The sequence below is a fragment of the Coregonus lavaretus genome (genome assembly GCF_964263955.1).
Source record: "Coregonus lavaretus genome assembly, chromosome: 2".
NCBI classification, from domain to species: Eukaryota; Metazoa; Chordata; class Actinopteri; order Salmoniformes; family Salmonidae; genus Coregonus; species Coregonus lavaretus.
In genome coordinates, this window is record NC_139989.1 from 43,755,702 (window position 1) to 43,771,975 (window position 16,274).

The following is a 16,274-nucleotide window of genomic DNA, read 5'->3' on the forward strand; positions in this document are numbered from 1 at the left end:
ATGACAGAGACTCATTTGACAATAGATGGAACTTTTCAAGTATGTTTAATTTCTGTTCTTATTTACATCTGCCAGACAGCAATACATTGTATCTTATATTCTTACCCTCATGACCACTGACATGATGATTAGCGGGAAGAACAGCTGACCTTGGGGCTTGACCCCAAGATCCAGAAGTGCAGAGGGCAAGTGCTGTACCACAAAACCCTGGGCCTGGAATAGAGGCAGTAGAACACTCACAAAAACAGTGTTTCAGTATTCTCCCTCTTGAGGCGTGTCCATTCGCACAGAGCACCACCTGCGAACCAGCGCCCTAGAAACCACCAGAATTATCCCATTGCTGCCTGTCACCAATGTAGCGAGAGAGTAAGAGAGAGGACAGCTGGCAGTGGGCATGATCCTCAGATCCTGTGTGGTGCAGAGGCAGGTGCTCTACCACCTGTACCACAACAACTTGGCCTCAGTGCAATTCATAGGATTTGGTATGTACATTTGTTTCCCTCCATTAAGTATGATATGTTACGTTATGAATGGAATAGCTGTTGTACAATATCATACGGATTTAAGGATGTATAGTATCACACGTCTTACCCGGCCGTACAATATCATTCGCGTTGGATGATGAAAATATAAACATCTTGTAGGACGTATATTATTATACATCTTGCTCTGATGCCAGGCTGCTTGTTCAGTTGTTAGCGTTTGTGTTAAGGACAAAGGTTAGGATAATTTATGTTGCAGGTTAGTAGAACTAATGACAAAGGTTAGGAGAATTTACGTAGCAGGTTAGTAGAATTAGGTTAAGGTTAGGGGAAGGGTTAGCTTAAATGTTACAGCTGTCCCTGACGCGACTCCAACATGCAACCTTTGGAATGCTTTATTATTATTTTGTTTTAATTCTCAGCACCCCTACTTCCCGCGCCAACCTTCCTACTTTCTTTTCTGTCTTAAGTAACCAGACCATTATTCTATTTGTAACGTAACGTAACATATCCTACTAAATGGAGGTATACAAATTAACATTCCAAACCCTACGTCTCTTTAATGTGGTCAGGCTGACCACAAAAGCCTGGGCCTCAATTCAGTTTTATCTCTCTCTAATTGTCTCTTTAGAGGTCTAATCTCTCTAATTGTCTCTTTAGAGGTAATATTAGACTTAAGAAGAAGTGAAAGTTAACAGCGTTCTAACAACTGAGTTAATGATCATTTTCAGCAACATGATAGTTACTGTGACTGTGGTTTTGTTTTTTTCCTACTGCAGCACAGCTAATTTCACCAAAGATTCATGACGGTTGGTGGGCGTACAAAGATGCTGTCCAAGGGAGCTTTGTTCCAGGTAATTATTTTAGATGTTGAACATCACATGAACTCAAAGTCTTGGTGTCCCATGGCCCACTATTAAATAAGGAGATGGTAGAAGTTGCCCCTAGCCACAGATCAAGGGTCAGACATTTCTTTATTCCCCTTTCTCTAAATTGTTCTTATTTTACAGGCCGAAAACATTTGTAGAACTCCAGAGTAACGTTCCTTGTTGAATGATATGAAGAAACATGCTCCTTTAATCTTATACACTTCCAACTGGGCACAGACGTCAGTTCAAGCTCTAGTTTTGATTTACATTTGGTAGAGTTGTCAACTTTTTTATTTATTTATTTATTTTACCATTATTTAACTAGGCAAGTCAGTTAAGAACAAATTCTTATTTACAATGACGGCCTACACCGGCCAAACCCGGACGACGCTGGGCCAATTGTGCGCCGCCCTATGGGACTCCCAATCACGGCCGGTTGTGATACAGCCTGGAATCGAACCAGGGGGTCTGTAGTGACGCCTCAAGCACTGAGATGCAGTGCCTTAGACCACTGTGCCACTAATGCAAATGCAACGTGAAATCAACAATATAATTCACCATATCATTGGATTTAGGTTAAAAGTTTGGTGAAAAAACGACAAAATTCCCTTATGGTGATGACTTTTTGCAAATCCAATCAGTTTTCCCACATTGATTCAATGTCATCACATTTAATGTTTTTGTTGAAATGACGTGGAAACAATGTTGATTCAACCAGTTTTTGTCCAGTGGGTTGTTTTGTAACAAAAAGCCAGACAAAACATCCCTCTCTGTTTTGGGAAGGGAACATTTCTTGTTAACCAGGAGTGTTCGCTTGGTAGCAAATGTCTTGCTCTTGGGCAGTGTTATTGTCATGGGCTGGCTTCTTCCTCCGCTCTCTGTCTCTGCAGCAGGAGCTTCAGGTTCGCTACTGTTCTGACTGCAGGTCTTATGAAAATTTTATCACAGCCCTGTCTCTCCCTCTTCCTCCCTCTCTGTGCTTCTTTACTCCATACTCAAGGGGAGCACAGACATACAAGTATACAGAAGAAGAAGGGCAACACAATGAATAAAATAGAGGTCTCAGACCTTTTCAATGAGGAAGCATCGAATGACCAATATAACTGTGCAGTCAAGTGTAGTCTGGTAACATTTCAATAATACAACACAAGCCCAAATTCTGGTGACATTTCTTGTTTGAAGCTGTTATTCTTTAAAAGGTACATTTGACATAAATATTATAATAATAATATAATATGCCATTTTGCAGACGCTTTTATCCAAAGTGACTTACAGTCATGTGTGCATACATTTTTACGAATGGGTGGTCCCGGGGATCGAACCCACTACCCTGGCGTTACAAGCGCCATGCTCTACCAATTGAGCTACAGAGGACCACTGTGTATATCATCATACACAGAAGGGTGACTTCCTGTTTGCAGAAATCATCAATTGCCTAGACTTCCACTATTGTCAATAGGGCCGGGACTATACCAGTATCGCACATTTTTTTCCATAGCAAACATGAAGCAGACCAAACTCTGTGGTCCTTTAAAAACCTGCTCTATCTAAAATATGATGTGCTATAGCTTGGAAATATATAAATGTGACTCTGGATCGTACCCGGCTCCATGAGGGGGCTAAAGGGGGCTTAGCCCCCTCAGTTTTAGTTTAAAAAATAGCAAAAACAATCTGTATCTTCGCTGTCAGCACAATGGACAGAGTGCACCACGGTGTGTGTAGGGGGGCTATGGAAAGCCACTGGGGTGGTTAGGTATGACTCCTTTGGGTTTCCATAAAAAGCAGGAAAAACACGTCTCATCTCTGTGGTAGGCTAAGTGAATAACGTGACACGCCTCCGCCTGTAATATTAGATTTGGATTTATAAGGGCGGGGTCAAATTTACCAGTTTATGTGTTGGTGGCCCAACTGTCTCCTTCCTGCTCCTCTGCTCTTCCTATGGGGGGAGCTCTGCAGGAGTGTCTGCCCTATGATGGGGTGTGTGAGGTTTTCATCCGACATTGACTGACACTGAATTGATTATGACCTAGTGCTCTCTGGAGCCTGGAGAGGAGATGGTGTGCTCTGACCCTTTCCTGGGCTTGGAGAGAAAATGACTGCGCCGCAAAAATGTTCCTGCTTGTGGCACAGAAGTTGTCACTGCTGGGGGGTCTGGAGACAACCCCAGTGTCCAATTTGCATCGTTCGGGAGAGAATGCTCCCTTACCTGCTACAAAAAAAGGCCCATCTGGGGAAGTTTGTACCCCCGCATTGCCCAAAGGTTAGTGGACAGTGTTTAGGGCCTGGGCAAAGTGTTCATCTGCCTCGTGGGCAACTGCTATGATGTTCCTTTATTTGCTCTGTCAATCTACATGTTGGTCAATATGTATCATCTACCCAGTGCTCGTTTGGAATGTGCCATTCTGCCTTGCTGTCACATGTCCATTAGTTTGAGTAGTGTGTGTGTTTAAGGGGGTGGTTAGAAATACTGAACCGTAATGATTTCAGTTGGAGGAATTGACCACTGCTACATCCTGACAATATTTAAGAAGTTACTGCTTATGTGTGAGGAACATGTCTCGGGCATCATTTTAAATGTCGAGACCAGAATAAGGGGAGGGGTGTGTGGCGACTCCCGCCAATTTGTGCTCACTATTTGTTTTCATTGTGACAATTGTTTGTCAATATTTATCAATGCCCCATGAAATTTATTCATCAGTGAAGTTAATCCCAACATATTTCCCCATTAATTTAGAATGTTTGGTTATGGAAATGTTTATAATTCATTAAATATAATTATACATTCATACCATTTCTCATTCTCCAAGTAGACACGTTTGGAGAGCTCACAAACTGCACAACACTTCTGGTAAAGAACTTTTGGTTTATTTAATTGCATTTTATTTAATTGCACTTACAAGTTTACTGTCAATTTCTTTGTCTTTGTTTGGGGAGCATGTGTCCGGTTTCTCCCTCATGTTTAATGATGTGTGAACGCGCGCGCTTTAGCGTGCATAGATATACCTGACCTGCGCGCCAAGAATAGGTTAGACCAAATGTATTTAAGTGCTCTTTTGGGTATATTCTAGTTAGTTCACTTTTGGGTAACTCAAGGGGAGGCTGTATCTGAGCCTGGTGGACCCCACCTGTGCTTTATTGGTTAAGACAGGTTTTGCCTGATGAGAGGCTTTTTCTTTTAAATGCTGACATTTTGAAGTCAGAACTTTGTATATATATTTGTAAATATCACCGTCATCTTTGAAACCCCAGTGCTGTGTAAATAAATCCAACATTTGCACCTCTACCTGCCTGCCTCCTGCTGAATATTTGTCCTTATGACTGCTAGAAGGCCCCTATTTTACACTGATACAGCGTAGAGGAGATAGGCTACAGATTTCGCGCCAATCTGTCACTTCAAAAGCACTCAATGATCTTGGAGTCTCTGCATTTGAACTTTATGTTTATTTTGGTATAGTGTGATAAGCAGAATTCAATATAATTCCAATGCAAGAACCCCCAAAAATGTAGCCCCTCATCGATTTTAACTGCCCCCTTAGTCACTTTATCCTGGCGCCGGGTCTGCTCTGGATGATAACATAATGATGTTTGTTTCCAACATTAGCGCTGTTTTCCTAAAGAAGTTAAATCTGCTTTGTGTTTTGTTTCCTTGCCACGATACTAACGAGTATCGCGATACTGGTATCTTCCTGGCCCTAATTGTCAATGTGGGCCTCAAGGCAGGGTGCAAATTTAGATGAGCCAATAGGCTCCTATAAGGATATGTGAAACCAGCAGAAACTGCTGTCTCGAGGGCCAGCGCTGTCCTCAACTGCTCCAAGTTGGTGGGATGTTTATGCTATTGTACATTAATTTGCCTCAAGACGTTTTTGATGAAAACAGGAAACTGTACAGCTAAAATGTACATTAGGAGCCATCTAATTAAATACTTTACTTTTTGAAATAGAAAGGAAATGGAATTGATCAAAACAGGCTCAGAAAGAGTGCAATTATGCCTTGGCCCATTAACTTATTGATACAGATTTCAATTCAACTGAACCTTTTGTCAGAAACAAAGGTATCACATTCCTTCTATATATTCTTGCAGGAGCATAACCCTGTATTATTATTTGTATGTGCTGCAGTCTTGGAAAGTAGGTCACCAAGTTAGTGATCACAGCCAGCTATCTCTCTCTCTCTCCCTCTCACACACACACACATACACAGACGCCCTTGCAAAGACTCTGAGGGGCAAAAAAAATGTGCGGAAGGAAGAAACAGAATCCCTCCCACGCAAAGAGTTATGAGGGAATTTAAATGGAATGGGAAGAGGCTAGAATAGAATTATGATTACTATGCTCTCAATAATCTTCTAATGATATTAAAAGGCCATATTCACAGGACCAGCACTCTCACTCAGAGCTATAATAATGTTAAGCCCCTCTTCCTCTTTTTCCCACCCACTGCCTAATGTGATGAACATAGATATGTTGTAGCATATTGCTGCTGTATTTCTACCTGCGTGTATGGCAGCCGGAGGATGAGGGGATAGGTTTGGTATTGGAGCAACACTAGCTACAGCATTGTCCTCAAAGCTTAAACATTATGTCAAGGTGCTAGGTTATGGCTGACATTTAAGACTGTTAACAGCCAAATCATTTATAGGCGAGCCAGCCAAGTAATTTACAGCTTTGATAAAGGAAGGTGCTCAAAGGAAAGGTCAGAAAAGCAGTTGCTTATTCCTCCTCCTTGCCATGTCAAAATAAGATTTGATTTGTTCGAGGGCTGAGCAAAATAACCTCCTATAGCAGATGGTGTTAAATCCTCTATGATGATAAGAAGGTCTAGACCTAGGAATATTATCCTGTCAAATCAGAAGCTTGTCAGTAACCAGGTTTCCATCCAACCCTTTCCATCGGTAGAGTTAAATGTGATGGAAACCCATTTAACTTGTATTTTTTTATTCAGTACATGGAAATTTAACCTCAAGTTATTTTATGTGCATTATGTCATCATGCACAGCCTTTTATCCGCAAATAAGTCCATTACTTGATAGAAACATCTCTGGTGGGAAAAGGTGTATATTGTTTTTATGCAGATTTTAGAATATTCGCATGAAAATCTGTCACCAATTGGATGGAAACCTAGCTAGTTGTTGTACATTGTCAGGCTACTCCTTTGGAATTGGTATTGCGAGCCGCCCACCAACACCCAAAACACCCACCTGCCTTTTTATAAAGTTGTTCCATTGAATTACCCCTTGGCTTACAGCACCCTTTTAAGCACTGTTTATTGAAGAATAATTCTCCCTTCATCATTACTCTCTGATTGTCTCACACTCCATAGCCTATAGTTTGCAAGCGTCTTTCTGAGTGTTAAAAGGTCTGTACCGTGTCCTAGTATTTGGCAGACAATATTACAGCTGCTCCTGCAACACAAAGTTATTTGAAATATTGTAGTGCCATCTGTAGTTCTCTCACGTCCCAAGACATCTGCTCTCTGATGTTAACTGCATGATGGATCATCAGCTATTCCTCCAATGTAATTATATCCACAGGACCTTAGGAAAGCATTACACTGGAGTTGTGAGTGTCTCTGCACAGTCCAGCAGGTTCAATAGATGGCAACCTGCCCCAATTTTGTCTTTGTTTAGGCTGCTTCGAAAATATATTTATATATTATATCTTTTTTAGTCATTTAGCAGACGCTCTTATCCAGAGCGACTTACAGGAGCAATTAGGGTTAAGTGCCTTGCTCAAGGGCACATCGACAGATTTTTCACCTAGTCGGCTCGGGGATTAGAATCAGCGACCTTTCGGTTACAGGCACAATGTTCTTAACCACTAAGCTACCTGCCGCCCCTACCTGCCGAAATGTAATCCCTACGATCTGAGGGGAGGATTTTCCTGGTCATTTTGATATAAAATCAGAGTGAATTTTGTGAATTGTGATTGCTGTGAATTGGCCAGGCCTAGTGGTCTCTCCAGACCCATTGACTTTTATGTTCTCATTTTAGTTTGTTCTCTGTAACGTTACGTTTATATCCTGACTATTTTGCTCTGGAAAAAAAACTCTAGACTTCAATTAGCTGCATATCCCAACACGTGTTGTGAAGTCTCCCTAGAGGTAGTTGTAGAGTCTGGTTTTCAGCTCTTGGCTGGGACATACTGCATTGCACCTGCTGCATGCACCTGCTACCTGATCCAGTAAAACACCTGTACTGGAATAGAGATCATGAGCACAAGGCAGCATGGGTAAAGGGGATGAGAGTTCACACGTGAGGGTTTAGACATACTTATACTTTTGTAGCTTTGTTTTCGAATGGAAATTGTTGTCTTTCATGCTCAGCCTCAGTAATATCTAGGTGCACCTCTAAGCACCTTTCGCTGCCAAAACAATAACGTTTGAATCTGCCCTATGAAGCATCCTTAACAATGAATGCATCATCATTTATTTAGATGTTTTTATCACTCTTGCTCCACCAAATCAGCAAGCAATTAATGTGGTTAAAAAGTTAAAAGTTAGATTGCCGTGCGTTGAGTGTAATGCTATCTTTTATTTCCTTTGAGCATGGTTCTCAGTTTGACATATCCTCTCTTTCCTCCGACTGTTGTGCTCACCAAATGTCACTGAGTGGGATTACAACACAGTTACATCACTGTTTTAGGACACAAAGGCTTTTATATATGTCACATTACCTCATTTTTTGCAAAAGTAATAATTGTTGCCAAAATACTGCCTTCGAAACTATCAACAACAGTGTCATTTTTGCCCTGGATCAGTTCGTTAAAACAATGATAGTTTAGTTAAAAATGCCCAGGTTTCATTTTGTGATCATTTTACTAAACATTGTGTTTTTTTGTTAACACTATATTGAACCCACTACACATGCAGCTACAACTGGTAAACAATGTGGTGGCTCAGAAAGCAGGAAGATATGCAACATGAGCTTAGTTGACATTCAGAAATTCCAACATAATTCCAGATCCTCATCTACTGTATTTCATTATCATGCATTATGAGTAGTTTGGCCAAGATCAACATGTAATGTGGGTCACTGATCAGTTTAGGGTGGCTAATCCATTGCTTATTTGCTAGTTGATTCATTACTCAGATTATTTTGAGATTTAGCTACTTAGCTGATTCTCTAGCTGATTCACTAGCTGATTCATTAGCTGACTCTTAATTCTGAAATTGACTCCTAGTCGTGATTTCATCTTCTTTTAGAAATCAATAAGGGGTTGTGGCACTGATCTGATACTCCTTAACCACCATTGGGCTTTGCCCAGAAGGCATGCCCCTTGCGCATGAATTAAGAGCAATGAAAAAGTACTGTTGTCCCAGGAGTCTCCGTCCGGCATTCCAGATGAGTATCAGCCTCTAATCCCTGTGCTAAGGGAGAGAGCGTAATATTCCTGAACCCTCATCTGTTTCACAGCTGGGCGACCCGCTCCACTCCCAAGCCGGCCCACGTGATGTAATCACGGCTGGGTGACGTCATGCGTGTCAGAAAGGGGTTGTGATTTCACTCTTGAGGTCTGCCACATCTGTCACAGCTGCCCTGCTCCTGTGCCACTGCCAGGCTCTGAGCCCTACTAAGAGGAGAGGAGGGGTTCTTCCAGTCCCTTATGTCATGTGCAAGTAACGAGGGAGGGTTAACTAAGATTATTTCAGCTGATTTTAAATCAGTTTCTGGAAGCATTTAAACTGGTTCTGATCTAGAGGGATTCTATCTAAATACATTGTACATACACTACCGTTCAAACGTTTGGGGTCACTTAGAAATGTAAAATAACATCAAATTGATCCGCAATACAGTGTAGACATTGTTAATGTTGTAAATAAAATAAAATAAAATGGTATTGGCCACATGCGCCGAATACAACAGGTGTAGACATTACAGTGAAATGCTTACTTATTGTAGCTGGAAACGGCTGATTTTTTATGGAATATCTACATATGCGTACAGAGGCCCATTATCAGCAACCATCAGTCCTGTGTTCCAATGGCACGTTGTGTTTGCTAATCCAAGTTTATCATTTTAAAAGGCTAATTGATCATTAGAAAACCCTTTTACAATTATGTTAGCACAGCTGAAAACTGTTGTGCTGATTAAAGAAGCAATAAAACTGGGCTTCTTGAGACTAGTTGAGCATCAGCAATTGTGGGTTCGATTCCGAAGAAAGTTTCAGAAGAAAGTTATTTGTTTCTGGCCATTTTGAGCCTGTAATCGAACCCACAATTGCTGATGCTCCAGATACTCAACTAGTCTCAAGAAGGCCAGTTTTATTGCTTCTTTAATCAGCACAACAGTTTTCAGCTGTGCTAACATAATTGCAAAAGGCTTTTCTAATGATCAATTAGCCTTTTAAAATGCTAAACTTGGATTAGCAAACACAACGTGCCATTGGAACACAGGACTGATGGTTGCTGATAATGGGCCTCTGTACGCCTATGTAGATACAGTGGGGGAAAAAAGTATTTAGTCAGCCACCAATTGTGCAAGTTCTCCCACTTAAAAAGATGAGAGAGGCCTGTAATTATCATCATAGGTACACATCAACTATGACAGACAAAATGAGATTTTTTTTCCCAGAAAATCACATTGTATGATTTTTTATGAATTTATTAGCAAATGATGGTGGAAAATAAGTATTTGGTCAATAACAAAAGTTTCTCAATACTTTGTTATATACCCTTTGTTGGCAATGACACAGGTCAAACGTTTTCTGTAAGTCTTCACAAGGTTTTCACACACTGTTGCTGGTATTTTGGCCCATTCCTCCATGCAGATCTCCTCTAGAGCAGTGATGTTTTGGGGCTGTCGCTGGGCAACACAGACTTTCAACTCCCTCCAAAGATTTTCTATGGGGTTGAGATCTGGAGACTGGCTAGGCCACTCCAGGACCTTGAAATGCTTCTTACGAAGCCACTCCTTCGTTGCCCGGGCGGTGTGTTTGGGATCATTGTCATGCTGAAAGACCCAGCCACGTTTCATCTTCAATGCCCTTGCTGATGGAAGGAGGTTTTCACTCAAAATCTCACGATACATGGCCCCATTCATTCTTTCCTTTACACGGATCAGTCGTCCTGGTCCCTTTGCAGAAAAACAGCCCCAAAGCATGATGTTTCCACCCCCATGCTTCACAGTAGGTATGATGTTCTTTGGATGCAACTCAGCATTCTTTGTCCTCCAAACACGACGAGTTGAGTTTTTACCAAAAAGTTCTATTTTGGTTTCATCTGACCATATGACATTCTCCCAATCCTCTTCTGGATCATCCAAATGCACTCTAGCAAACTTCAGACGGGCCTGGACATGTACTGGCTTAAGCAGGGGGACACGTCTGGCACTGCAGGATTTGAGTCCCTGGCGGCATAGTGTGTTAGTGATGGTAGGCTTTGTTACTTTGGTCCCAGCTCTCTGCAGGTCATTCACTAGGTCCCCCCGTGTGGTTCTGGGATTTTTGCTCACCGTTCTTGTGATCATTTTGACCCCACGGGGTGAGATCTTGCGTGGAGCCCCAGATCGAGGGAGATTATCAGTGGTCTTGTATGTCTTCCATTTCCTAATAATTGCTCCCACAGTTGATTTCTTCAAACCAAGCTGCTTACCTATTGCAGATTCAGTCTTCCCAGCCTGGTGCAGGTCTACAATTTTGTTTCTGGTGTCCTTTGACAGCTCTTTGGTCTTGGCCATAGTGGAGTTTGGAGTGTGACTGTTTGAGGTTGTGGACAGGTGTCTTTTATACTGATAACAAGTTCAAACAGGTGCCATTAATACAGGTAACGAGTGGAGGACAGAGGAGCCTCTTAAAGAAGAAGTTACAGGTCTGTTAGAGCCAGAAATCTTGCTTGTTTGTAGGTGACCAAATACTTATTTTCCACCATAATTTGCAAATAAATTCATAAAAAATCCTACAATGTGATTTTCTGGAGAAAAAAATCTCAATTTGTCTGTCATAGTTGACGTGTACCGATGATGAAAATTACAGGCCTCTCTCATCTTTTTAAGTGGGAGAACTTGCACAATTGGTGGCTGACTAAATACTTTTTTTCCCCACTGTATCTTTACTTCGTTTCCTCACTCAATGTTTCCTCCTCAGTGTTTCTTGGCAAAGTTTATGTAGTCCAAGCGCTGTTTAAGAACTTACTCATCTCACACATCAACGTGATATTAGACATCCACATGATAAAGGAAATTAAACTCACTGTGCTTGTTGTCCACAGTACCATCCTTCTGGGGGCTAGTGAATTCCGCCTGGAACCTGTGTTCCATGGGAAAGAGGCAGTCGCCGGTCAACGTCGAGACCAGTCACATGATCTTTGACCCCTTCCTCACCGCTCTACGTTTGAACACAGGCGGACGCAGCAAGGTAAGAAGATTGTGGAAAGCCTGATCTTGAACTCACAGATGACTTTTGAGCTTGTAGATCTGAAGGTCATTAGGTCTTAAACTTCAGGAGACATTGATAATCTGTAGCCTATTATTGGATTCCAGTTGTGTGTGTTCATATTATATTTATAATGCGCAATGGGGAGTAATGAGGACTAGTATGCTCAGCCATCATCGAAACGAGGTGTAGGTGGGACAAATTATGTTTACAGAATAAAAATTAATAGATTTATAGTATGAAGTAACATCAAATTTAAAAAATCTTCTCTCAGAATTCTTTAGACTACACCGACAGGGTGAATTTTCTAAACGCCACTAGCAACACCCCCGCTATCTGGCCCCATGGCTCTCCTTTAGTTTTACATCATGCTCTGCTTTCACAGATGCCTTGTGAACCTCTCCCATCCCAATCCCATCCTCAAATGACCCATATAGCAGATAGTATTTATTGTAGGATTTCACTAACATTATCAAAGGGTGTTGGCAGGATGCCCCAAGCTCAAGCTGGGGACAAGGGGGCATGACCGTCGTTCACCACAGGGCATAAAGTCCACTAGGTAATAGGGGAAATCACTAATGATGTAAAATGAGAACGACAACAGAATTACAACCAGTACGGTAGTTCAAATGGGGACAATTGAAGTATTACCGAGCCTATTTGATTAAATGACATTTTATTGATGTATCTTTTGGTTCTTTGCAGTGTTGTGTAAGAATTGAAATTTACTTATTGTAAGGTGGGCATTTTTCAGAGGACAAAAACCTTTGATTAAGACCCCCCCCACACACACACACACACACAACCCCCCACCCCCCCAAGATTTGGTTTCCATGAATAGTACGCTCATTTTGTTTGAATCAGAAAAAGACCACAAGGAGCCAGGGAGGATTGGCAAAGAACAGTACATGTAGGAGAGGGTTAAATTCTCTTTTTAATTCTTGTTTTATGATTAATGCCAGTGTGCATCTGCTGAGCGAGAGCACAGAGAGCTGGGCCATCTGTGCTGGCGTGTGTCTGTTGGAGGACTGTGGGAGAGGGGACAAATGAAGTTAGCCAGGATGTTTTTACGTTTGTCACAGCTCGTCTACTCGATACTCCCAGATATATGTTCATCAACAGATGGACATGTTTACTCTCCAAGTTAACTGCCTATTTTCTTGCAGCTATTTATTGAGATGTATACAGCATTTTATTTTTAAATAGCGTCATGTGCCATGCACACACAGTACAGCACTACACACAAACGAACTCAGCTCACACACAAGTATAATACATGTGTCACGTTCGTTCAATGACGGGACAGACCAAGGTGCAGTGTGATATACGTACAAGTTTATTAAACTTAATAAACACAACGACAAAACAATAAACAAAACGAAACGTGAAGTCCTAAGGTAGACACAACAAACCTTAACCGGAACAAGATCCCACAACTAGACAGTGCCAATAGGCTGCTAAAGTATGGTCCCCAATCAGAGACAACGAGCTACAGCTGCCTCTGATTGGGAACCACACCGGCCAACATAGAACTAGACATACTAGATCCTCATACATAGAACAAGCACAACAAGGAATATACACACCCTGACTCAACATATAAGCGTCCCCTGAGTCAGGGCGTGACAGTACCCCCCCCCCCCCCAAAGGTGCGGACTCCGACCGCACAACATAAACATAACAGGGTGGGGCCGGGTGGGCATTCCGCCTCGGAGGCAGATCCGGCTCGGGGCGTGACGACCTCTCACTCTCCGCCTCCCTGTTGCGCCCCTGGTCTGTTCTAGACCTGGGCGCGTTGCTTCCCCTCTCCTTCCTCCCATGATACGCCAGGCCCTGTCTGGACCCTGGTGTGGGAGACCCCGAACCTGGAGAGGGGCTGACGTCATGGTCTGGACTGGAGCCACTGACCGGAGCCGGACTAGGCACCGGTGGAGCGGACTGCTTTGGCTCCGGAGTGGAGCCGCTGACCGGAGCTGGATCAGGCACCGGTGGAGCGGACTGCTCTGGCTCCGGAGTGGAACGGCTGACCGGAACTGGATCAGGCACCGGTGGAGCGGACTGCTCTGGCTCCGGAGTGGAGCGGGCACCGGTGGAACGGGCACGGGCCGTGCCGGACTGGACAAACGCACCACTGGTCTGGTGCGAGGAGCAGGAACGGGTCGGGCCGGACTGGCGACGCGCACCACAGGCTTGGTGCGAGGAGCAGGAACGGGCCGGGCCGGACTGGCGACGCGCACCACTGGCTTGGTGCGAGGAGCAGGAACAGGCCGGGCCAGACTGGCGACGCGCACCACTGGCTTGGTGCGAGGATCAGGAACAGGCGGGGCCGGGCTGGCGACGCGCACCACTGGCTTGGTGCGAGGAGCAGGAACAGGCCGGGCCGGGCTGGCGACGCGCACCACTGGCTTGGTGCGAGGAGCAGGAACAGGCCGGGCCGGGCTGGCGACGCGCACCACTGGCTTGGTGCGAGAAGCAGGAACAGGCCGGGCCGGACTGGCGACGCGCACCACTGGCTTGGTGCGAGGAGCAGGAACAGGCCGGGCCGGGCTGGCGACGCGCACCACTGGCTTGGTGCGAGGAGCAGGAACAGGCCAGGCCGGGCTGGCGACGCGCACCACTGGCTTGGTGCGAGGAGCAGGAACAGGCCGGGCCGGACTGGCGACGCGCACCACTGGCTTAGTGCGAGGAGCAGGAACGGGCCGGACCGGACTGTGAAGGCGGACTGGAGGTCTGGAGCGGAGAGCTGGCACAACCCGTCCTGGCTGGCTGCCCACTTTCGCACTACACGTGCGGGGCGCTGGCACAGGACGCACTGGGCTGTGCACGCGCACTGGCAATACAGTTCGTAGAACTGGCGCAGGATATGCGGGACCGAGGAGGCGTACTGGAGACCAGGAGCGTTGAGCCGGCACACCCCGTCCTGGCTGGATGCCCATCTTCGCACGCCACGTGCGTGGTGCAAGCACAGGACGTACAGGACTGTGCCGGCACACTGGCGACACAGTACGTAGCTCCACATAACACGGAGCTTGCCCAGTCATACGCCTCTTCGCGTGAGTACGGGGAGTTGGCTCTGCTCTAACCCTAGGCTCCGCCAACCACCCCGTGTGCCCCCCCCCCAAAGATTTTCTTGGGGCTGCTTTTCGGGCTTCCTCCTCGACCGGCCTCCTCCGTGTTGCCGTTGCTCCTCTCCTGCCTGGGCATCTACCTTAGCCCATGGTCCTTTCCCCGCAAATATCTCCTCCCATGACCACAAATTGGCCACCTGTGACATGGCCATCCGCTCCGCCTGGGCACGCTGCTTGGTCCTCGTTTGGTGGGATCTTCTGTCACGTTCGTTCAATGACGGGACAGACCAAGGCGCAGCGTGATATACGTACATGTTTATTAAACTTAATAAACACAACGACAAAACAATAAACGAAACGTGAAGTCCTAAGGTAGACACAACAAACCTTAACCGGAACAAGATCCCACAACTAGACAGTGCCAATAGGCTGCTAAAGTATGGTCCCCAATCAGAGACAACGAGCGACAGCTGCCTCTGATTGGGAACCACACCGGCCAACATAGAACTAGACATACTAGATCCTCATACCTAGAACAAGCACAACAAGGAATATACACACCCTGACTCAACATATAAGCGTCCCCTGAGTCAGGGCGTGACAACATGTTATTCCTGACTAACATTGAGCTTTGATTTACAGCTTGATGAAAGGCTGTTGCTTGAAAAGGTGGTTGTGTAAATGTATTTCTGTCTTGTTATTAAGCACTTGGGATGTTAGACCTTGTGGAGGAGTCTTAATTTACCACAGAAAACTCTGTTGTCCTTCAGATGGAGAGAGATGCTCAGGTGAAGGGGATGCTGAGATTCTGAAGAAACTGTTTTTGTAAAGACATTTAACTGTTAGAGAAAGTGTTAAATAGACTTGTTATGGTCAAAGATCAAACGATAAGATGCAGTTGCTGCACTCCAAAAACTGCACTTTTACGGAAGTGTATTTGTTCACTTCACTTGAATATTAGGGAAATATTTTCAAGTTGTATGCTCAGGCAGCGACTGAACAGCAATTTGCATTTTAGATACTTGATAAAGACAATTAATCCTAAGAAGTGATTTAGTGTGGCAATCTTTGTCATGAAAAAAGACTACATGAAACTGTGGTGATAAGCCTTTGCATGATAAATGGTTCTGTTTACAGCGACTTTGAATTTACTTCAACGTGTTGACATTTAGTAATAATTTGGATGCTGCGACAGTCAATAGCAGGACATTAGTCATTTCCTATCTCACTTGCTCCCATGATGTCAACAAAGCTATACTCACTTGCACACACTGACACACTGTCACCCAATTCAATCATTAACTTACCCTAGTAACCCACAAACAGTTGCTCATAGAAAACATTTAGTAGGCAACAAGTTGGCATTTTGCAAAGCACCAATGTGGAAAACTGTCAGTCGGGAAATGTCGGTCCTTTGAAAATATTGGTGCAATTATACAGTATAACCTATTTCATGTAATGTAATTTAGGGCTAGAATATGTAGG

General features: G+C 44.1%; 1 protein-coding gene across 1 annotated transcript in view; it reads left to right on the forward strand.

Moving 5' to 3' along the window:
• LOC311146037 (carbonic anhydrase-related protein 10-like) overlaps positions 1-16,274 on the forward strand; it is a gene marked incomplete at its 5' end in the record, with an annotated part of 42,845 nt that overhangs the window by 651 nt on the left and 25,920 nt on the right. The window contains 2 exons of the mRNA XM_084182481.1: positions 1,262-1,336; positions 11,558-11,703. Coding sequence (XP_084038607.1) covers positions 1,262-1,336; positions 11,558-11,703 — 221 coding nt within the window. The remainder of the gene's footprint in view (positions 1-1,261; positions 1,337-11,557; positions 11,704-16,274) is intronic.